The 20,007-nt window shown below is 44.5% G+C and overlaps 1 protein-coding gene across 10 annotated transcripts in view; it reads right to left on the reverse strand.

The window, feature by feature from the left end:
• The window catches only part of ZNF462 (zinc finger protein 462), a 134,164-nt gene that overhangs the window by 44,886 nt on the left and 69,271 nt on the right, over positions 1-20,007 (reverse strand). For all 10 annotated transcript variants that reach the window (XR_003523608.2, XR_003523609.2, XM_027614913.2 and 7 more), the window contains one exon: positions 15,872-16,063. Coding sequence is in view for 8 of the 10 variants with exons in the window: in XM_027614913.2 (XP_027470714.1) it covers positions 15,872-16,063 (192 nt within the window). In the remaining 2 variants the exon portion in view is untranslated. The remainder of the gene's footprint in view (positions 1-15,871; positions 16,064-20,007) is intronic.

Below are 20,007 nucleotides of genomic sequence, written 5' to 3' on the forward strand. Positions count from 1 at the left end.
GGAGGAAGGTTGAAAACAGGCAGAGGAGGAAGGGCGAAAATAGGCGGAGAAGGGCGTTCTGGGAAGAAGGAAGAGCAGAGCCTGCGGTGTGAGATAGCAGGCGTCCGTGAAGGCAGGGCACACGGCTGGTCCGTAGCCAGGCGGGGGGTGAGCAATGACCTCAGAGGGAAATGCGGGGCCCAGAAAACAACTTTCATGCTGAGCTTGGAATTTCTTCTGACTGCAAAGGAGACGGCCCCTGGAGGGCTTTAAGCTGGAACCAGGTGAGACAGAGGCTTCACATTTTTACCTTTCCCGTGTCTCTAAATTTCACCTACGGCCCTTGACCAATGACCTCGGATGGGGAAGGCGGCTTGGGATAAATGCATTCTCACTGTGAGAAAAACCAACCGGCAGCACATTATGTGCCAAGGGGAGAGCAGCAGCAGCCTGTGATTCCATAGACTTTGTTTTGTCAAGTAGAAAACACCTAGGTAGTACCTTTTCTGCTCTGGATTTTACTAGCAGGTCGCAAGCATTCATCTGAAATTCAGTTCCTACTGTTTCTACACTGACATCTGGAATATATTATGGCCCTACCTATGGGAAGGGAAGACAGAAACTCAACAGGCTACCTTTTCTGCTCCCTACTGGCCCTTCATGTGCAGAAAACTAAGAAGGAAGCACAGGACAACGAGTGGTACGTCCACGTGCTGGCAAAGACGAGAAACGTGTTGGTGTCCGCCAGAATCCTGTGGTCTGTGTTCCCAACACAGGGCCTCCTCAACATCCAAAATGTTCCTAGATCTGTATTTTACCCCTTACTTTTAATAGCCATGTGTCAAGCCAAGGACACAATATTTTCTTGCATTCATTTAGACTCAGCTCAATGGTCAAAATATTATTTTGTAAAGTGATCCAATATTCTTCTGGATTTGTTAGCTTTATAGAAATGGTTTGTTTATTCATAACAAATAGAACTACTATATGTTGGGTCTTTGATGGATACAAAGATCATCAGATCTCTTATTTCAAGAGCTCTCGGGTTGTTAGGAGAGATTACTACGGTGCACACAGCAAATGAGTGAGCCCCCAGTGAAAAGAGCAAATGCCCGAGGACATTTCAATCTGTTGTTAACAGAATGGCTGGAAGACAATGGGGCTCTGCGGTGAGAAAAAAATTTAAATCTAGGTTTGCTGCTTTCAACTATTTAATAGCTATTATAGGGCACAACTTTTCATTTTGCATTTATAGGACATCTACTCTTGAAAGAAAGTCACCCTATGCCAGATGTTTAGAAAATAAAGATGAGCAGAACAAAAACCCTGTCTCTAATGAGCTCCTTTTCTGGCAATATTACAGAGTTGGCAGGGTGGACCACACATGTCCCCAAGAGAGGCAGGCCACAGCGCCAGAGGATTTCAGAAAAGGGAGAGCTGACACATCAGGGACATCATGAGAAGGATCATGAAAGTGAAGGAATTTGCACATGGCTCTGAAGGACAAGTAGGGTGTGGACATGTGGGAACGGAAGCCAGGAGGGGCGGCTGGGGAGGGGCACGGAGAATGTTGAGGTAAGAATTTTTTTCAGACGGGCCATGCAGGGCAGTTAGATTTCGGAGTAGGAGAATGATGCGACTCAACCATGCATGGAGGGGACGAAGGGAGGAGTTGGCAGGTGGAGGGGGTACGGGGATGGCTCCCGGGTAACGGAGGGTGTGGGAAGGAGGGGAAGAAGGGGGAGGTGAGAGGACATCAGGGGACAGGCGACGACAGGACTCTGTTGGCAGCCAAGCAGCTGATGGACTGTGGGCCAAGACCCGAAGACGCAGACGAGTCCAGTTGGCTACCGTGAGCGCTGGCGGATAGGCGAGAAGGTGAGGAGTTCCCTCTCGGGACCTCTGAGGTGAAGGTGGCCTGAGACCCCCAGGGAGAGAAGGGGAGAAGCAGACAGAAAAGAAGGTCTGGAGCTGAACCTGACAGGTCAGGGCTGGAGGCTGAGATTTTGGCAGCGTCATTTAAATAGTGAGTTGACCCCCTGTGTTTGTGAAGGGGGAGCTCCGAGGACCGGCCCAAGGTCCGTGTGTTGGCAGCTGGAGGAAAAGCAGCGCAAAGAGAGTCAAGACAAGGTACTACCCGCGAGGCCGGAGGACAGCCTGAAGGAGACAGCGGGTCCCAAACGACGGGAGAACTCCCCTGGGAGGAAGGTCAGCAGTTTTAAATGCCACGGCCAAAAAAAGAAGGGCGAGGCAGGGGTGGAGGCCACGGACTTGTCTGTCTGGAGTCGTCGTCAACCATTGTACAAGTCATTTCATTACGGTGCCCGGGACGCCAGACAGGGAGAGGGAGGAGGTGACAGGTGCGAACAAGGAAGGACCAACTCTTTCCCACTGGACTTAGCCGATAGGAGGTCCCTTCATGAGAGCGGTTTCAGTGAAAAGCTGAAGGCAGAGGGTGGATTCCAGCCATTGAAGAAAAGAGTAAGGGGCGAGGGGGTGTAAGTTGGGCATATTGGTTCTCTCAAGAGATCTGGAGGCTAAGACGGGGATTGCAGAACCAAATGGCGGCAGGTCGTATCCCAGAATGGTTTTACTATTCCAAACACAGAGTCCTTTCCTGGGGCTCCGAGAGCTCCCCTTTTTCAGACTTCCCATGGGAAGAATAATACATCTAAGAACTGAGGTTTAGGGGAGTGGTGTGACATCAGGGACAGGGCAGGGCTTTGGAGTCAGGTGGACAAGCAGCCTAATCCCAAATCTGCCAGGAAGTGACCGTGACCGTTCTTAAGCCTTTTTCCTCCTTCTGCAAACAGGAGGACGCTAGTTATGGAAGTTCCTGTCTCGTGGGATTGCTGTGTGGACGAAATGAAATGAGATGACGTTTGTAGTCACTCAATAGACATTCAGTAGATAATAGTTATCATTAATTAAAGATATGTATTGATTAGGGCCAATAATAACAATACTGATGATGTCTGACTCGGGGACTTACCAGTGCATTTCACCAGCCCATTAAGGCATCCCTTGCTAAGGACTTTCTTGTGTGGATGGTTTCAATTAAGCCCCAAAGTTCAAATAAATTTAGATCAACAGGGCTCCAGATTAAACACCACGCTCCAAACACTCAATTATTTTAGACTCCCAAGAATCAGCTCATGATGTAAAGAGATTTCATTCGGCTTCTAAGGCAAAACATGAAAAATTTTTTCCTGTCTTATTAAAAAAAAATCCTCATCCATCTCTGGATGAGGACAACTGATTATAAATTGACAAGAAATTTGCTTCTATCTAATATTCCTACAGTAACTTAGAATATGAAAGCATTTCCATATGTTATCTCACTTGATCCTTGAAATAACCCCACAAAGGAGGCATCATCATTATTTTACATATGAGAAATGGAGGCGTGGAGAAGGTAAATGGTTTATCGTAGCACACTCAGGAAAGAGGAGGGTGGACAGGACCTCCGCCAAAGGCTGCACAGGTGGGTGTCTCATGGGCTACTGTGTGGATGGATTCCTGGATACGGGCCTATAGCAGCTCTCAAGCTGGACCTCAAACTCAGGGGCCCAACATTCCCATGCAGACTGTTAAAGAGGATCTCCACAGAGAACTAGGTTCCCGAAAGATCATTTGCCCCTAATTTTCACAAGCTCCAGTTGCTTTGCTCAGTTAAAATGAACCCCGTGATACACAGAAGAGTCGACACTCGATGCCAGTACCATCATAGCACGCCTCCAAAATTCCACTGAAAATAAACAGTTACAAGCTGGGCAAGAGGTTCCCTGGGACATTTGGATGCTTCCCCTGAGGGTGAGTGCCTGAGGGGAGCCAAGACCGCCAGAATGTCCGGGCAGGCCTGGGACAGGCTCAATGTGTCACCGGATGTCGCTGACCTGTTGGTATCAGTAACCCTCACATCCTTTCCGGACACCGGAAGCCCAGAGCCACTGCCCTGGTCTGCAAGGAGGGTCCGGTCCCGTGGCCCTGGGCACTTCTCAACTTGATGTGGCCAGCTCAAGTAGAGTCACCTCCTTTTATTGGGATTATGATGATTAGTATGCAAACCACCAATTTGCTCAGTATATTAGTTTACAAAACTTCTTTCTCATACTTTTTTTTTTTTTTTTTTTGCTTTCTCTCAGTTTAGAAAATGGCCAACAAATAAATACATCAATAAATCAAATCTCAAGCCTGTCCTTGACTTGCCTGGAACCACCAGCCCTCCATCTTATAGTTCTCAAACTCTTTGCTGCTCTGGCAACACAGGAGAGGTAAACATCTATGTTCTCAACATTCTTCCCAAGGCATAACTTGATTTAGATAATACCCCAGAAAATTAGAAGAGGGAGAGAAATATAGTGAAAAGAATTATAAACCTTTTTGTTAAGCTACAGGGGAAGAGAGGCACACAAAAATAAAGCCGTTGAAAAAATAATAAAGAGAAAAAAAATAAACCTATCTTTCACATAGAATTAAAATTTTTAAAGAGTGATGTTTTCTTGCAGTCTTTCACTACATAGGTAACATAAGCAAGATGCAGAAGTATCCTATAGCAGTGTTAGGAAAAATGACCTTATTATTGACAAAACAACATACAGGACTTATCACTTTCAACGTGTTAGGTGGGAATTTTACTTACAACTCACTGCCTTTGATTTAGTTATCACAGTTGTGGTCTCGCTCTTCTAATGGACATGTTGGTGGCGTTATTCTTGCTTGCATGCAAGGTCGAAGTGGATTTCCTCATCTTCCCCTCTCTGTATTCCTAATTAAAAACTTACCCATGGGCAAAATTTTAAAATAACTGTAAAACAGAGTTAACAGTAAAATCACAATGCACAAGCACAATCGTTTGTGATTGCCACAGCTATTAACTACATAGCTGCGCGCGCCATCTATCCACTATTAGCTTTGGGGCAGGCTAGGCAGGCCGCAGCTACTAGCAACCTCCAGCACAGTGCTTGTGACTCCATTCCAGGCTCTTTCACGTGGTATACTTGCAGGGAAATTGGCATTATAAAGGGAGAAATCTGAATAAGCTCAACTTTATTCTTAAAAGTAAATCAGATTTGTGGTTAACAAAGATAATCTCAAAAACAGATTGGAAACCGCTTGGGATTGGAGCCAGAAAGACTGGCTAAAATCAGAGGACGTGGAGTGAGGGTTCTTTAGGGTTGGGGTCTGGCAAGTTAGAGACACAGGCTGCTGGGGAAAGTCCCTCTGAAATGGGGAACCCAGGGCCTGGGTTGGGTAGAGAGGTCATAGAGAATCAATTTTTTTTTTTTTCCCAAAGATTTTATTTATTTATCTGAGCGAGAGAGCACAAGCAGGGGAAGAGGGAGAAGCAGGCTCCCCACTGAGAAAGGAGCCTGACACGGGGCTCGATCCCAGGACCCTGGGTTCATGACCTGAGCCAAAGGCAGATGCTTAACCAACCGAGCCACCCAGGTGCCCTGGTCATAGAGAATTCAGAGCTTGAGATGCTGGAGGTGAGGCAGGTTAGGGTGAATTCAAGCACAGGGGACTGGTGGTTGGAGCACAGTCAGGAAGGAGGTTAAGTCTCTCGACCTGAAGAGACCACCTATTTGTTGGGTCATTATCACTGAGTCTAGTATACTGGAATTCCAGAGCACAATGGTCACAGTTGGAATAAATAGGAAAGCTGTGAACCCAGCACTGAGTTCACTGAGAAAAGTGAAAGAACATTCCAGAACATCACAAGGAGGAAATGAGCAAAGAGCAGGTATTTGAGAAGGACCATTAAATGAAGGAAGCAGAAATATTCTCAAGAGGTGGCAGCGAGTAAGGTGTGTGCTCCCTCTTCTTGGCCACTTGGAGGAAAGAGATGAGTCACTTTGGTTATAGAGAGTTGAAAGGGCTATGGTGTTGTCATTGGGGAGAAGGCCAACGTTAGTTAACTGGAGGAGCTAGGTGTGACCAAGGAAACGTGCAACACGGTAGGATGGCACATCACGGGATTCACACAGCCCAGTTCCGCTGGCTTTTTCCAAACATTACGTGGCACAACTGAGCTCACAAGTCACTTAAAGTCCCAGGCTTTTCCACATATAAACTGTTCTGTCAGTTCTCCTTGTGTGTGGTTCATTTTGCTGCCCTAATTCAAATCAACAAATATTTATTGAATGGCTTGCCAAGCGCTAGGGATATGAAAGAGTCCTTGACCTCAGAGAGCACACAGTTTAGCTGGGGAGACAGATATGATAAGCAACAATTATAAGAATATTTGGCAAGTCTAGTACTGGAAGAGAATATGAGGGTCAGAAGCTACCCAGCATATTTTATATTTATCACCTAGCAAAATCTCATTATAGCTCATACTCAGAACAGTCTAGACAGTCTGTAATCTTGATTTTGTCATTTAACTTATGGACAATTTGCCAATATTTCAAATGTATTAAGCCTCAAGCAGCAGGAAAAAAACTTAAGAAATTTTTTAGGCAATGAGTGAGTCTTAAAATTAACACAATTAATGGATTTTTGATTGGCAAAACTTCAAAGGCTTATCTAAATCTTGAGAATCGCATCCTAAACATGTCTCTCTCTCTCACACAAGTAACTGAAGCCTTTAAACACCGATATTTATTATATGAAGGGGAATCGGTTTTGTTTTTGGGTTTTTTCTTTTTTTTTTTAGATCTAGATCCTATTTTATTTTATTTATTTATTTTTAAAAGATTTTATTTATTTATTTGATAGAGAGAGACAGCAAGAGAGGGAACACAAGCAGGGGGGAGTGGGAGAGGGAGAACAGGCTTCCCGCCGAGTAGGGAGCCCGACCTGGGGCCTGATCCCAGGACCCTGGGATCATGACCTGAGCCGAAGGCAGACGTTTAACGACTGAGCCACCCAGGCGCCCCTAGATCCTCATATTTTAAAATATAGTGTGAGTCAAGTAGTGATAGAACCTATCAAGTGAGAGCAAAAACATGAAAAAAATGTCCGTATACTATGGTCCCAGTTGTATTACAACAGAACCTATGCTTGTATATGCATAGAACAAACAACTAGATGACTCTAGAGCAGATTGTTAATAGAGATTATTTCAGGTACTGAAACAAAAAGCCTGGCATTAAGGGTGACTCTTACATTTTAGGTTACGTACTGCCATAAAGCTGTTCTTTAATTATGAGTAGGTATTACTTTTGTAGTCAAAAAGAATAACATCTGTGGGCATCTTAAAAGGGGGTAACTACTTCTCATGACTGTTCTTAACGCACGTTCATTCTCAAAGACTATAGATGCTAGCTTATCACACCTATAGTTCAAAAGTACCCTCCCCCTTCCAAAAGAGATAGGGACCTTGCTGCTGGTCTTCCCTGTTCAACCTGCATTTCTAAAATCTAAAGACCTCTTCCTGGTAACTAAGTACCACTGTGGTCTGGTTCTACCTCTGCTCACCTCACCAACTGTCCTCTCACTAACATACACCCTCCGCGCTGGCCAGGTTCGTCTCTGTGTGTCCCAGGATTCCCCCTTCTGTATATTTGCTCACTTCTGATACTCCTTCTGCTCTGAACGGGCTTCCACCTGTGCAAAACTCAGTCGTCCTTAAAAGGCCCAGCCTGAGCCCCACCTCCACCAAGAAGCCTTCCAGGACTCTTCAATTTCTTCTCCTCTCCATGACTGTAACTATTAAAAACCAAATGCACAATTTCTCACTTCACTCTAGTCTGTTCTAACGTCACACTACCTATATATCTATTAACCTAAGGTCCAAATATCAATCAATAATAAAAACTTGACTTTAGTTTCCTTTGGAAGACTCCAGGACCCCCAAACATGGAAGAGGAGGATTGTCCCTTAGCCACTCGGGATCATGTATGGATGTGCATTCTGCTACAAGAATGCCATCAGATGACACAAAGGTTAAGGGCACAAGCTTCGGACTCAGACAAGCTCCACCACACACACACACACACACACACACACACACACACACACACACACACACACACGTTTTGTGACTCTTAGATGCATCAGGTCACTCCTCGGGGTATTAGTCTCCTGCTCTATAAAATGAAACTAATAATTTGTACTACTGATTCATAGACATATTAAACGAGATGACAAATTTAAGGCAATCAGCAGGATTTAAAAAATAAAAATAATGATGAACTTTATCGCTTAGGAATTAAAAAAGAGACAGGTAGAACCCTTTATAGCAAAACTAGAATGGATGACTTTCAAACTGGTCAAGGAGGAAAAAAATAGCTAGCAAGGCTAAAAAGCCAAGGACTAGATTAAGGGTTCTTTAGAAGGCCCTGTTGCTCGACTGGCTATCACTGCCGCTTTGGTGGAGGGCTCACAGTGCATTAAAATAAAAGATGACATAAGGAGGGTGGCTTGTATGAGTCATCTAAGAATATTCTGTGTCCCTGAGGAAGCTGAAGAACCTAGCCCTGGAATGACTTCTCGAAGAGTAGTGTACTGGTAAATAAAACCTTAGCTGGGCTCTGTACTCGCAGCCAAACACCTCCTTTGGGTCGAGCTGATGGCTCTAAAACTGCCTGCAAAGTGAAGAGCCCCTGTGGCAGGAACTCATCCCGTCCTGGGCACAGACTGCAATGGAGTGAATCCAGCAAAAAGCAAGCAGACCCTACTACTTGAACCTCTCGTGTCCATTTTTTATTTAACCACCACAACCGAGATTTTTCCATAGGATCTTATTTAGGATGATGAATGAGTTAACAGGGAAAGGTGTGTATTATTTGGACATGCTTTCCTGGTATGTATCATCAAAACTCATATAATTTATTTCTAAAAATAAATAATAGTGGTTTGCAAAATATTATTTCTAGCATCTTCTTCCTATCTCTGCACCTGAAAAAAAAAAATCTTTTTCATACTTGCTTAGGACATACCCTCTGCTGGATCCAATAAGACTGTCCCAGGATCTCTATCTCTGAATCATGGCTCACTCAAGCCGGTCCCCCCAAGACACGATACTCTTCCTTCTGCTTGCATAAAATCCTCTAGAGCAGAATGATATTTGAAAGCGAGGAGAGGACCTATAGAATCATGTGTCTCAAGAAGAGGATTTTATATCAAATATAACTGGGCTAACATATCTAGCTCCAGTTCCAGAGAAACAAAATTTGATGAGGGCAATGAGAAGACCAGGAAAATTCTTTATTTCCAAAAAGAACTGAGAGGAGTTGTTTTAGATGATTTGACCAATAACAGAAAATATTTCCTGCCAAAGAATAAAATAGATTTCTTCTTTCTTTCAGTTACTTTCCACACCATAGGTTCTAGGAGACTTAAGGTAACATCTAAGCCACCCACCAAAAGATGCAAAAATCAGACGTGGAGTTAGGAAGCAAACCTCCAGTGTTGCTAGGAACTAGCTCTGAGTGAGTTCGGCAGTATATGCTTATTTTTCTGATGAACAAATGTTTTTCTTGGCATGAGAAGAGGGAGATGGGTTAGTTGACTAAGTTCCCAGGACACGGAAAGCTTACACTTGAAATGTTTTTTAATCCTTGGCACATGAAACTGTGGCTAATTCAAAAAGTCACAGAAATCTCAGGCAGGTGTGTTCTTTGGGAAGGGTCTATCATGTGATACGTGACTTCGGAGTGGTGGTGATTCTGGGGGTTTTGTGTTTGCCATGGATGCCAAGTCCTAAGAGCTTAATGTCTGAAGACCGCTGGGCATATGATGGAAGATCCAGAATCACTGTACCACGGCATCGCTGGCACCACAAACCTCTAAATCTTCCTGGTGGAAATGCCGTTCTTCATAATAAGCATTAAAATAAACTCTAGATCACATTTTCATGTAGAAGTTCTGAGGTCAAAAAGGGAAGGTTAGTATTCTCTGGTCAGATAATTTCTGTGACCAGCAGAACCTATGAAAAATTACGGTCAAGCCATTAAAATGACGCCTTGTATCCCATGTGCTAGAAACGATGTAAGTCTTTGTACTTCGCAATTATTCACTCTAGAATCTCCACTTCATTATTGTCATTTTTAAAGAAACCACCTCTTCTTTCCTTCACCTCAAGAGAAATCTGATTGCAATTGGAACCTGTGTGGAAGGTCTGATGCCCTAGCAACTAATTGGATCCTCTTAAAGGTTGAATTTTATGTCTGACCTATTTAGAAATCTGAAAAGCTTCTCTTTGAAAAGGAGGCATCTCAGATCTTAATTTTTAAGTCTCAAGTATAGTCGCAGTCAAGGTTAAATGAGTTGATCGTTTGGCGCTAGACTCAACATAATTCTTAGAGAAGATTTTCTCTTAAGCTTAAATGTAATGTACGTGCTAATATTTTAAAAATTCTATCTAATGCCCTACATTTCATATATGAAATAAAGAATATATTTAGGTCAAGTTACATTGCAAGTGGCATCTAGGAGTATTCCGTGTTAAATATAAAGGTTGATAATGACATTTGTTAAAGGCGGGATTAATTTCATGGGTATGGCTGTAATCCCCGCCCCCCACCCCCAATTATCTAGGGCAGAGGTCAGTGACACACTGCCCATGAGCCAAATCTGGCCTTCTCTGTTTTTGTATATAAAGTTTTATTGGAACACCTCCATGTCCATTTATTTCCATAGTGTTTATGGCTGCTTTCACATTACAATGGCACAACTGAGTAGCTGTAACAGAGATGGTATGGGTCACAAAGCTGGAAATTATTTTCTATCTGGCCCTTTCCAGAAAAAGTTGGCCGATCCCTGATTTGTGTAGAAATGGACTGGTATAAGTCTCATAAAAAGAATCTCTTCTAATGAATATATTATGTTAAAATCCTGGTGGGTCAAATTTTGTGGTAGAATAGACAATGTTATTAATCCATGAGTTTTGTTGGTCAGTTTCATTCTAGAGCTTCTTTGAATTTGTATTTCACCGAATACTCGGCAACCGAATACCATAGAGAGATGGAGAACAAGCTAGCCCACTCCGGGGTCAATGATCGTGTACACTTGGCTCTGCAAACAAGTGACCACTTCAGTAATGCGACACCTCTCCAGCTCTACCACACTCAGTCTCCTTCTGAGGGGTGGAAAGGCTTATGCTCTGTTTCAACCTTCGGTTTCCCATCTCTACAGAAGGTCTTGTTATGCGGGGAACAATGATAATGTTTAAGACACTTCATCAAGGTAGATCTCTTCTTCTTGCAGAACGTATCAGAAAATTTCTGTTACAGCAGTCCCTGAGGTTTCATCTTTAGAATGTTTGCCTTTTGAACTTTAGTCTTAAATGGAAATGAAAGAAATGTGCCCTCTTAATTTGGTTCTGTGGAGTTAGTTAGACATAAGAGACTCAACACAATTAACTGGATTGAAAATTGTGATGTCTCCAAGAAATCACTGGTCATTCAAAAGAAGTTAGTATTTAATATGTACCTACACCTAACTGCTCCCATCAGAAAATTAGGGGACAGAACCAGCAGCATATCGGCAAGTACAAAGAGAGCCCTGAGAAGATCATGAATAGAAGAGTTACCAGAGTAGAGGGTTGGGCCAGTAAAAGTCAGTCTTCACAGAAAGTGAAAGTCAGAGGCTCACAGACAGAAGCAGACAGGGAGGAAATCCTTCCAAGCTCCCAGGAGAGCCTATTCAAAGGCATGGGAGTGGAAAAGCAGAAGTTAGATGCTGGGAGGTTCGGGGGGGTAGCAAGCACAGAGATGGTAGCACACATCAGTACTTGCTAGCAAGGCCACTCTGGAATGGGGAGAGCGTGACCCAATGGTAAACTCCGCCCGCAATGCACAGGACTTGGCTATGACAAGAAGTGCCAATAGTTCTTTAGTGAGAGGCATCTGGATAAAAATAGTGCTTATCAAGCATTATTCTCAAGTTTAGAACAGAAAAACCAACTGAAAAATTCTAACAGAAAAAAAAAAATCACAAAGCTCCTTACAACGTTTTTCTAATTCGTAACAGCAAAGACTTCTCCATTGCGTGGGCTGTATCAAGATCTATACTGTAAAGAGAGAAAGGTATCACGACCAAAAGTTCACGGCGTTCTCCCTAGGCTGCCATTAGGGCACAGACTGTAGAACTATGTTATCCTCATTCACCTTATTTATTTTGTCCCTGGTCTTAGTGTCTCATTTTTGCTTTAAACACAACACAGTAGCTATTTCCTAAAAGCAGGCAATTCCATGCAGCATAACTGGGTAGACAGAAGAAAGAAAATAACCTGTTCTTTGGGGGACATTCAAGGGAGGAAAATAATGAAATGTCACCATTGGCCCGACTTTGTAGAAAGGATATAGCTCAATTTTCAATGACATGGCCACCCGCCCGTGGATCATGTAGCTTCTGAGACCTCACCAAATCTCCTAACTAAACCAGGCTATTCTAGTTCCTTTGTTATGTTATAGAAGTGTGTGTCCATGTATTTTTCTGTCCTGAAAGCAGAGACTGGGAAAAAAGCGTGATAAAATGCAGTCCTACATTTTCTATGGCAGGAGAACGAACCCAGTAAACACAAACACAGCAGAGCACTTCCTTTTGTTGACAACCTGATGATTTCCCCTTAATGCATTGTTTAAATAGCAATTACGTGTCGTTTCCCATTATCCTACATACAGAACCACCGGCACGCAGCCGTCCAACAACCGATCACAGAGAATCTAGAAAGGATTCACGTGTTGGTGAGACCTGTCAAGATGGACAGCCCAGAGCCCAAGAGCGGAACAGGTGCATGGCCGGGCAGCTGGGGGCAAATCGCCCCTCCACCTTCTCATTTCTGCCTTCCTGGCTCTTCTCCCCCCGCTCCCCACCCCCCCCCGCCCCCGGCAGTGCTTCCCTCTGGGTTGGGAGAGAGAGCAGCTTTGGAAGAACCTTCTTTTTCAGCCCATTTCCTCCTGCCAGAGAAGACTGGCTCGCTCTCAAGACTGCAAGCATTTGACCACGGCACCCAGCAGTGAGCATATCAACTCGTTTTATTCCCATCCCTCGCTAGGGAATCGGAAAGCCAAGGGCACACTGGTGATTTCCCTGGTTTTATGGCTTCTCTACTCCCCCCAGGCCTGCAACACATTTTTGGTGCTTGTGTTCCCAGTGTCCTGGCATCTGCAGTGTGGGAAACCCGAACTGAGAGCCAACAGCCCCAGAGCTTCTCCCTATTAAAATGTGCAATTGGATTTCACATGCATGTTTCAAACACCATTCAAGGCATGATTTACAGGCTACTGTCTAGCCCCACAGCTGTTTCTTCATCCCCCAGACTTAGTCTTTTCTAGGAATCCACCACTCAGCTCCCTAGCAAATAGTCCTCCCAGTTTCAACCCCTTCAGTCATTCTTGGGCATCCAAAACGAAGCGAGACCTACGGTAAGGACTTGAGACAACATTTATTGAATGAATAAACCAAGATTCTGTCCACGGGATTATTCATTCATGAGAACAGCCCATTTGAGGCCTTCTTTCTGTTCACCCACCTTCTAATCAAGTTATTTTTTCCCATCAAATTAAACCAATCACTGCTGACCCATTGATAAAGGTTATTTATATACATTAAAAACAGCACAAGTCCAAGGACTTCTATGTGAGCTTCACTAAATAGTTGCCACCCAGGGCTTTTGCAGTTCCTGTGTTCTTTCTACAGAAAGGAAAAGAAAACACTTATATATTGCAAATTATCTTCCTGTGGTTGACTAAAGACAGACTGTGTTTGGCAGAGTTAACATCCTACTATCGTCTTTCCGTGACCACCCACCCCAAGGTCCCAACCCTCGTCTCACTTCCAAGACTCTGAAATCACCCCTGAAAAGGTTAGACCTCAGGCTTAGGGTTATGGTTGGTTCAAACCCATGGTGACAGCATCTTCTAAATATTTGGTTTTAAGCTGTCGGAGGATACTGTATTCATTTATGATTCTTCTGTGCAGAGCACAGCTCTTGGCAGAGTATGGACTCAGGTCAAGTGAGTGGTCGGTAGGAGTCCCCTGCCCTGTGACTGAGGCCCACATTTCAAGGGAGGAGGGCAAAGGGGAAAAAAAAAAAAAGGCATGACATTGAGAGAAATGTCCCAGGAAAAGCCCTTGTTGGAAATGGTGTTGGATACATCAGTTTCACCCAAAGGGCTCTGCAGATGTAGCTCCCATTTCAAAAGACAGCAGTTAATTAAAAATCATGTGAATTAAGATGTTACAGTTCACATCAAATGACATTTTGCCCTTTGTTGCACTATACCCATCTTTCCCAATGAACAGCATCTCTTCTGCATAGGCTCCCGGCCCGCCCCCCCCAGCTCCAAGACTTGAAGTCTTTTGAGAAAACAACAACACGCACCCAGCCTCCTCCTACACAACAGTTGAGGAGATTCACTTCGTTACAAGCCACAGTCGAAAGAACAAGCCTTCCTTGTTAAGCCAAAGTCCTTTAAGACAGGAATACCGGTAAGGAGCCCGGGGGTTTACCATAGCATTTGGTGGGGGGAAAGGCGAGGCCACCAAGTTCCCTAACTCAGTAAAGGCAGCTTTAGCCTGGGGACTCGCCTTCTCTTCGCCTCCCACAGCTGTCTCTTTGCAGACCTCATGAAGGAAGATTCCTCATTTAGTCTCTGGATAATCTCATAATGTTGACATGCTGAGCTGTCAGATCTTCAGGTTACCTGAAGAGGCTCTCTTTTTAAACCTTGCATTAAAAATAACCCCAAATTCACACTTGTTATCAATGGCCCCCAAGGCCAAAACTGCAAAGGATGAGAATCACAGCAATAAAACGACCATTCATTCAATACACACCATGTGTCAGATGTTATGCCGGGCATTTAACATGTGCGCCTTTTCTCCTTACTCTCTCAAGATAGTCAGGGAGATAGTATCGTTATCCAACTCTACGTGAGTGTGGAAGCCACGACTGCCCAGGAAAATACAACTGGCACTGAGAGAAGTCAGACTAAAAGCCAATCATCTGTTGCCAAGAGCCCACGAACTTTCCTTCCAGTCCACTAAGGTGCTCCCGAGAACAGAACAGTAGACCTTGGGAACAGTGCGCTCCCTGGCTGGGAAGAAGAACTCGAGCTGGTAGGAGATGTCTGGTTACTGGAGGGGCAGGGAAGGGCGGTTCCCGAGAATCCGCACACTTCCTCCTGTCCTGAGCACGTGATTCTGCAATACCCCCTGAGGTGAGCTGAGCAGTCAAAACACTTCTGCTTCTTGGTCTGGTCAAAACAACAAGCTGTCCTCTGGCTCACTGAGTCACACCTGCAACCTCCCCCCAACCCCACAGCTTTGGGTACACTGTCAGCGAGGAGACCCCTCCATGGCTTTCTGTATTTCTGAAGCTCCAAACCTTGGCAGTTAAACCCTCTTCCCAGCTGCCGCTTCCTCAACAACCTTTGACTATCAGAAATCACGACACGACCCCTAAATTGCGACAGAATCAGACAGAATTCCTGCACCCATCCCCCCCTTCCCTCTCCTCCTGCGAATTCTGTGGAGCCTAGGGTGGCCCCCCAAACTCTTCACGGCACAGGTCTTTTTGTTTTTCGGGTTTTTTGTTTTGTTTTGTTTTTTAGAACAACACAGGCTATAAATAAGTAATTAAGTAAACAAAGAAATAAATCTGCCTGGTATCACATCCACTTTCTTGCTCACAACCACACAAAAGACTCCAACACTAGTCCATGCACACGGAGTGCTCTTTCCACAAGCAATGCTCACACGAGTCCAGACTGACGTTTTGGCCACGGCACCAGGCACTCACCAAGGGCACCTCACCTTCCCACTCCAATTTCTATACTGTTTCAACCTTCCCACATTTCTTCCTTCACTTGAACCGTCATGGTTTTGTATTAGATTTTCCTCCAGAAAGAATGACTGGCAATTAATCCCAGTGTCCCGTCCCCTCCCCCCGCCCCCACACTGGGTGCTTAGCTAGCAGCACTCGGAAGTCCCTTATTACCATTAGAGTCTTCCACTTCTTCGGCTGGGGTAGCTTTCTGGGAGGAGTGGTGAGCGTGTGAGGAGAGCAGACTGACAATCCGTGGCCTGGGGAGGGTCAGGGCTTTTCCGTGGACCTTGAGGGAGTGTTCCTTCAACTGGCTGATTGTCATGGTGGAAAAGGAGCACCAAGAACACTTGTAGGCATGTTCACCTGGAAAAAGATGGCGGTAAGGGGTAGAAAAGGAAACAGGGAAGGGTATAAGGTGGGGTAGAAAACAGAACGGCATAGTTAATTCAAGCGAGGGAAGTGTCTCTGAAGCTTCATGGTCTAAGAATCCTCACAGACCAACTACCCGCCCCTTCCCACAACCACAGTGCTCCTCTGGGATTGAAACTCTTCGATGAGCTCCGTAATCCAGTGACCTGGTCCCTTTTCATTTCATGCTCTACTTACAGGGACGAGCCCATGGATTGACTCCCCAACAGGGAGGGAAACCAAATGTCTACGATCCCTCCTTCTGAAAGGTTTCCCGGTCTCTCATTCTCTCTCTCTCTCCACTAGAAATGACCATGTCAGCTTTCATTCAAGGACGCTTTTTATCATCTGCAGAATATAAGATACTTAATTCTTATTCCAAGGGCCTATCAGTGGCTTCCCAAGCCCAGGGTAACTAAGTGCAAACTCTGCGGTGCTATTTTCATTCTTCACTTCTTTGCTGACTATATACCTCCTCGGTTCCACACATCCTGGTTTGTTTGTTGTTTTTGACCAGTTCACAAACCTCAGCATAAAACTCCATGTCCCTACCTAATCAATAGTGCAGAAATGGGTAAAAATAAGTCATTTTTTTTAACTAAGAGAGAGTTGTATATGTATAAGCACATGTGTGTATCTCCAATATTCTTTGATAAACAGGACATTTCAGTAAAAGTAGGCACTTTTATTTTAATTATTTTTATACCACAGAAACAGTAACCAAATGAGACTACGGTTCACCTTCACCCGAAGTCAGCTTTTAAATTAAGTGCATTTTAAAAGGCCAGGCTGTGAAATGGGCATGCTTATGTTGTTGGACAAACACTGGTTTGATCGACTCAGAAAGCAATTTTGCTTTGCTTTTTCTAACATTAGGCTTTGAATGCTCATGCTTGCAGCTCAATATCTGTACTGCTCAGAGTTGATATTAAGAAAATATCCTTTGGGCGCCTGGGTGGCTCAGTCGTTAAGCGTCTGCCTTCGGCTCAGGTCATGATCCCGGGGTCCTGGGATCAAGCCCCGCATGGGGCTCCCTGCTCGGCGGGAAGCCTGCTTCTCCCTCTCCCATTCCCCCTGCTTGTGTTCCCTCTCTCGCTGTCTCTCTGTCAAATAAATAAATAAAATCTTTAAAAAGAAAATATCCTTTAACACACAGGGTTTCCAGCCATTAGGAAATGATTAAGTAAATGTGGACACAGCTTCTTGATGAATGATCATTCATTAAAATAAATTCTTGAAGGGTTTGTAGTAATATAAAAAAATAACAGAAAATAAAATAGTGATACTCAGAAAAACAAAGAGAAAGGTACAATATGTTTTAGATTAAATTATAATCACAACTGTTAAAAATAATCATAGAGGCAATGGTTGAAAGGAAGTGTGATCAAATGTTAACAACAGTGGTCTTTAGAGAATAAGATTATGGGGCGACTGACTCTTATTCTTTCATTTCCAAATTTTCTCTAATGAGCAGGAGTTTTTTTGTTTGTTTGTTTGTTTTTAACATTTCTTTTTAAGGTGAAATTTTAAAACCAGAGGAGAGGAAAGAGAAGGAAGTAGAGGGGAAAAGGGGAGCAGAAAGGACCTTGAGCAAGGAAAGCTTCGTGGGCCAGGGAGGAGGAACTGTGGAAAGAGCTGCAGAGCAGGAATGAGAAAGTAAACCTCTGCCCTTGCTTTGACCCAGCTGAGATGGGTCATTCCCAGCCACCTTGAAAATGACTAAATGTCTTCACGTGTGAGGTGAGCGCAGCACCCCAGATTCTGCACTGAGCCTCCGCTTTACCACTGATGACTCCCAGAGCATGAACTGCCACGAAAGTCTTGAAGAGAACCTTGAGTGACGCAACAAACTACAGCCCAAGGTGGAAGAGAAGTTCAAAGTCAGAGGACCCGAACAAGAACCTCAGTCAGTCCCCAGCTGTCATCTGGGAGTCTGGATGATGCCCGGTTGTCAACAGTGGTATCTATTACTATAATAAATATGGATATATAGAATATTATTTACCATATAACGTGGAAATGTGTCAACACATATTAATCATTGTATAGAATACCAATGCCCTCCTTATTCCATTTTTAAATTCTTTAATGCAAGCCTGGCTGCATGAACCTGGTTGGGTAGTGGCAAGTAGCACAGCCTGAGAGAGAATTCAAATCCAGATTATTTGATTCGTCTATGTGACTTTTACCCTTTAAAATAAAACAATCCATCTAGCATAGACAAGATGAGCCAGGCGTTTTGGAAAATGTATTGGCTTTCTCCAAGCCAAGACGCGGACACCAAGGTTCCCAGGTGTGCAGAGAAACAAATTATACCGCTCCCCCCTCTCTTCCTGGATGCTTCCTTCTTGCCAACCAGCGAGCACCAGTGAGAACAGAAGGCCCGTGTGTGTGGTCAGCTCAGTGCCCTGGAGTCCGCGGGCAGCCTCTGGTACTTTCTTAAAGTCCTTCCCACAGGCCAAATCATTTACCCAACTCCCACTGCTTACAGTGCTTTTGCCAAGGCGGAGACCTGTGAGAAAGACGGAGGGTGTCCCAGCTGAAGAATTTACAATATGCACACACGTTACAAAATAGCGGTCTGAACCCTGAAGCCTCTTACTCCATAGCCTTTAGTAGACTTTTCCTGAAAATATAAAAATACTAACAGACAAACAGAAGTCCCTACAGCCAGTCTCCCTGTCCCATCCCCATCCACAGCCCAGTGGGCCTTGGGGCAGCTGGATGGCTTCAGGAGTTTTGCTCCATGAAGCCAGTTCGACAGGACCCATCATCAGGAAAGGTGGTCAAAACCTCTGAGCGGGCCACTGGGTGCTGTGGAGTTGGGCTTCTGAGTGTGGCTGAGAACACCATGGAGAGGCCCCCCGGCCCCTCTCCACCGCCTTCTCTGCATCAGACCTTTTTCCTCTCTTGGCTGAGCTCTGATGTGCTACCTGCGAGCATCCTCCATCAAATGCGAAAAAGAGAGACCAGCAGCATCTTGTCAGCGATAAGGATGCAGGCTTTTGTTCTGGAGTCAAATTCTTAGTGAGTGGGTTATGTGGCCTTGAACAGGGCACTTTTTTTTGTATCCTCCTCTGACATTGAGGGGGACAGCACCTACCCTTTAGCACTGTCATGAGGATTAACTAGTGTGATGAATATAACATGCTTGGGGCACAGGCTGGTAGGTGAGGGATGCTCAGGACGGAAGCACGAGGAGATGGAAAAAGAGTTACAGAGACCAGCACAGCTCCTGGACACTCATGACCCAAAGTCATTTCTTATCTGCTGTAAGGAAATGTATTTAAGGGTATCTCATGAGAAATCTTGCATGTCTTGAGGACTCTGTCCCTTTGAACTTCCCCAAGACTGCACTTTTATTTTAGTTAGGAATCATCTTCAGTAGATGCTAACAATTCATGCATTTCCATTAGAAAGGCTGGGTCGGGGCACCTGGGTGGCTCAGTCGGTTAAGCGTCTGCCTTTGGCTCAGGCCATGATCCCAGGGTCCTGGGATCAAGCCCTGCATTGGGCTCCGTGCTCAGCAAGGGAGTCTGCTTCTCCCTCTCCCGCTGCCCCTCCCCCTGCTCATGCTTTCTCTTTATCTCTCAAATAGATAAATAAGATCTTAAAAAGAAAAGAAAAGAAAAGAAAAGAAAGACTGGATAATTTAGAAATTTCTCAAAAAAACAAACCTGTTAATAGCACATAATCAACTATGACGTGCATGACAGGGGCTTGGTATTTTGGCTTCAGGAGATTCTATAATTTTTCTTTATGTTTCTTCATTAGATTAAAATAGAAATGAACATGCAATCATGTCAAGAATAACTTCTCATGTGCGGGATAAGAGACTTTGAATTTCGCTCAGGGACCATAGGATTTCAAATCCAGAGGACTCATGCATTGGGAAGGCC

The sequence above is a fragment of the Zalophus californianus genome, chromosome 13, assembly GCF_009762305.2.
Source record: "Zalophus californianus isolate mZalCal1 chromosome 13, mZalCal1.pri.v2, whole genome shotgun sequence".
NCBI classification, from domain to species: domain Eukaryota; kingdom Metazoa; phylum Chordata; class Mammalia; order Carnivora; family Otariidae; genus Zalophus; species Zalophus californianus.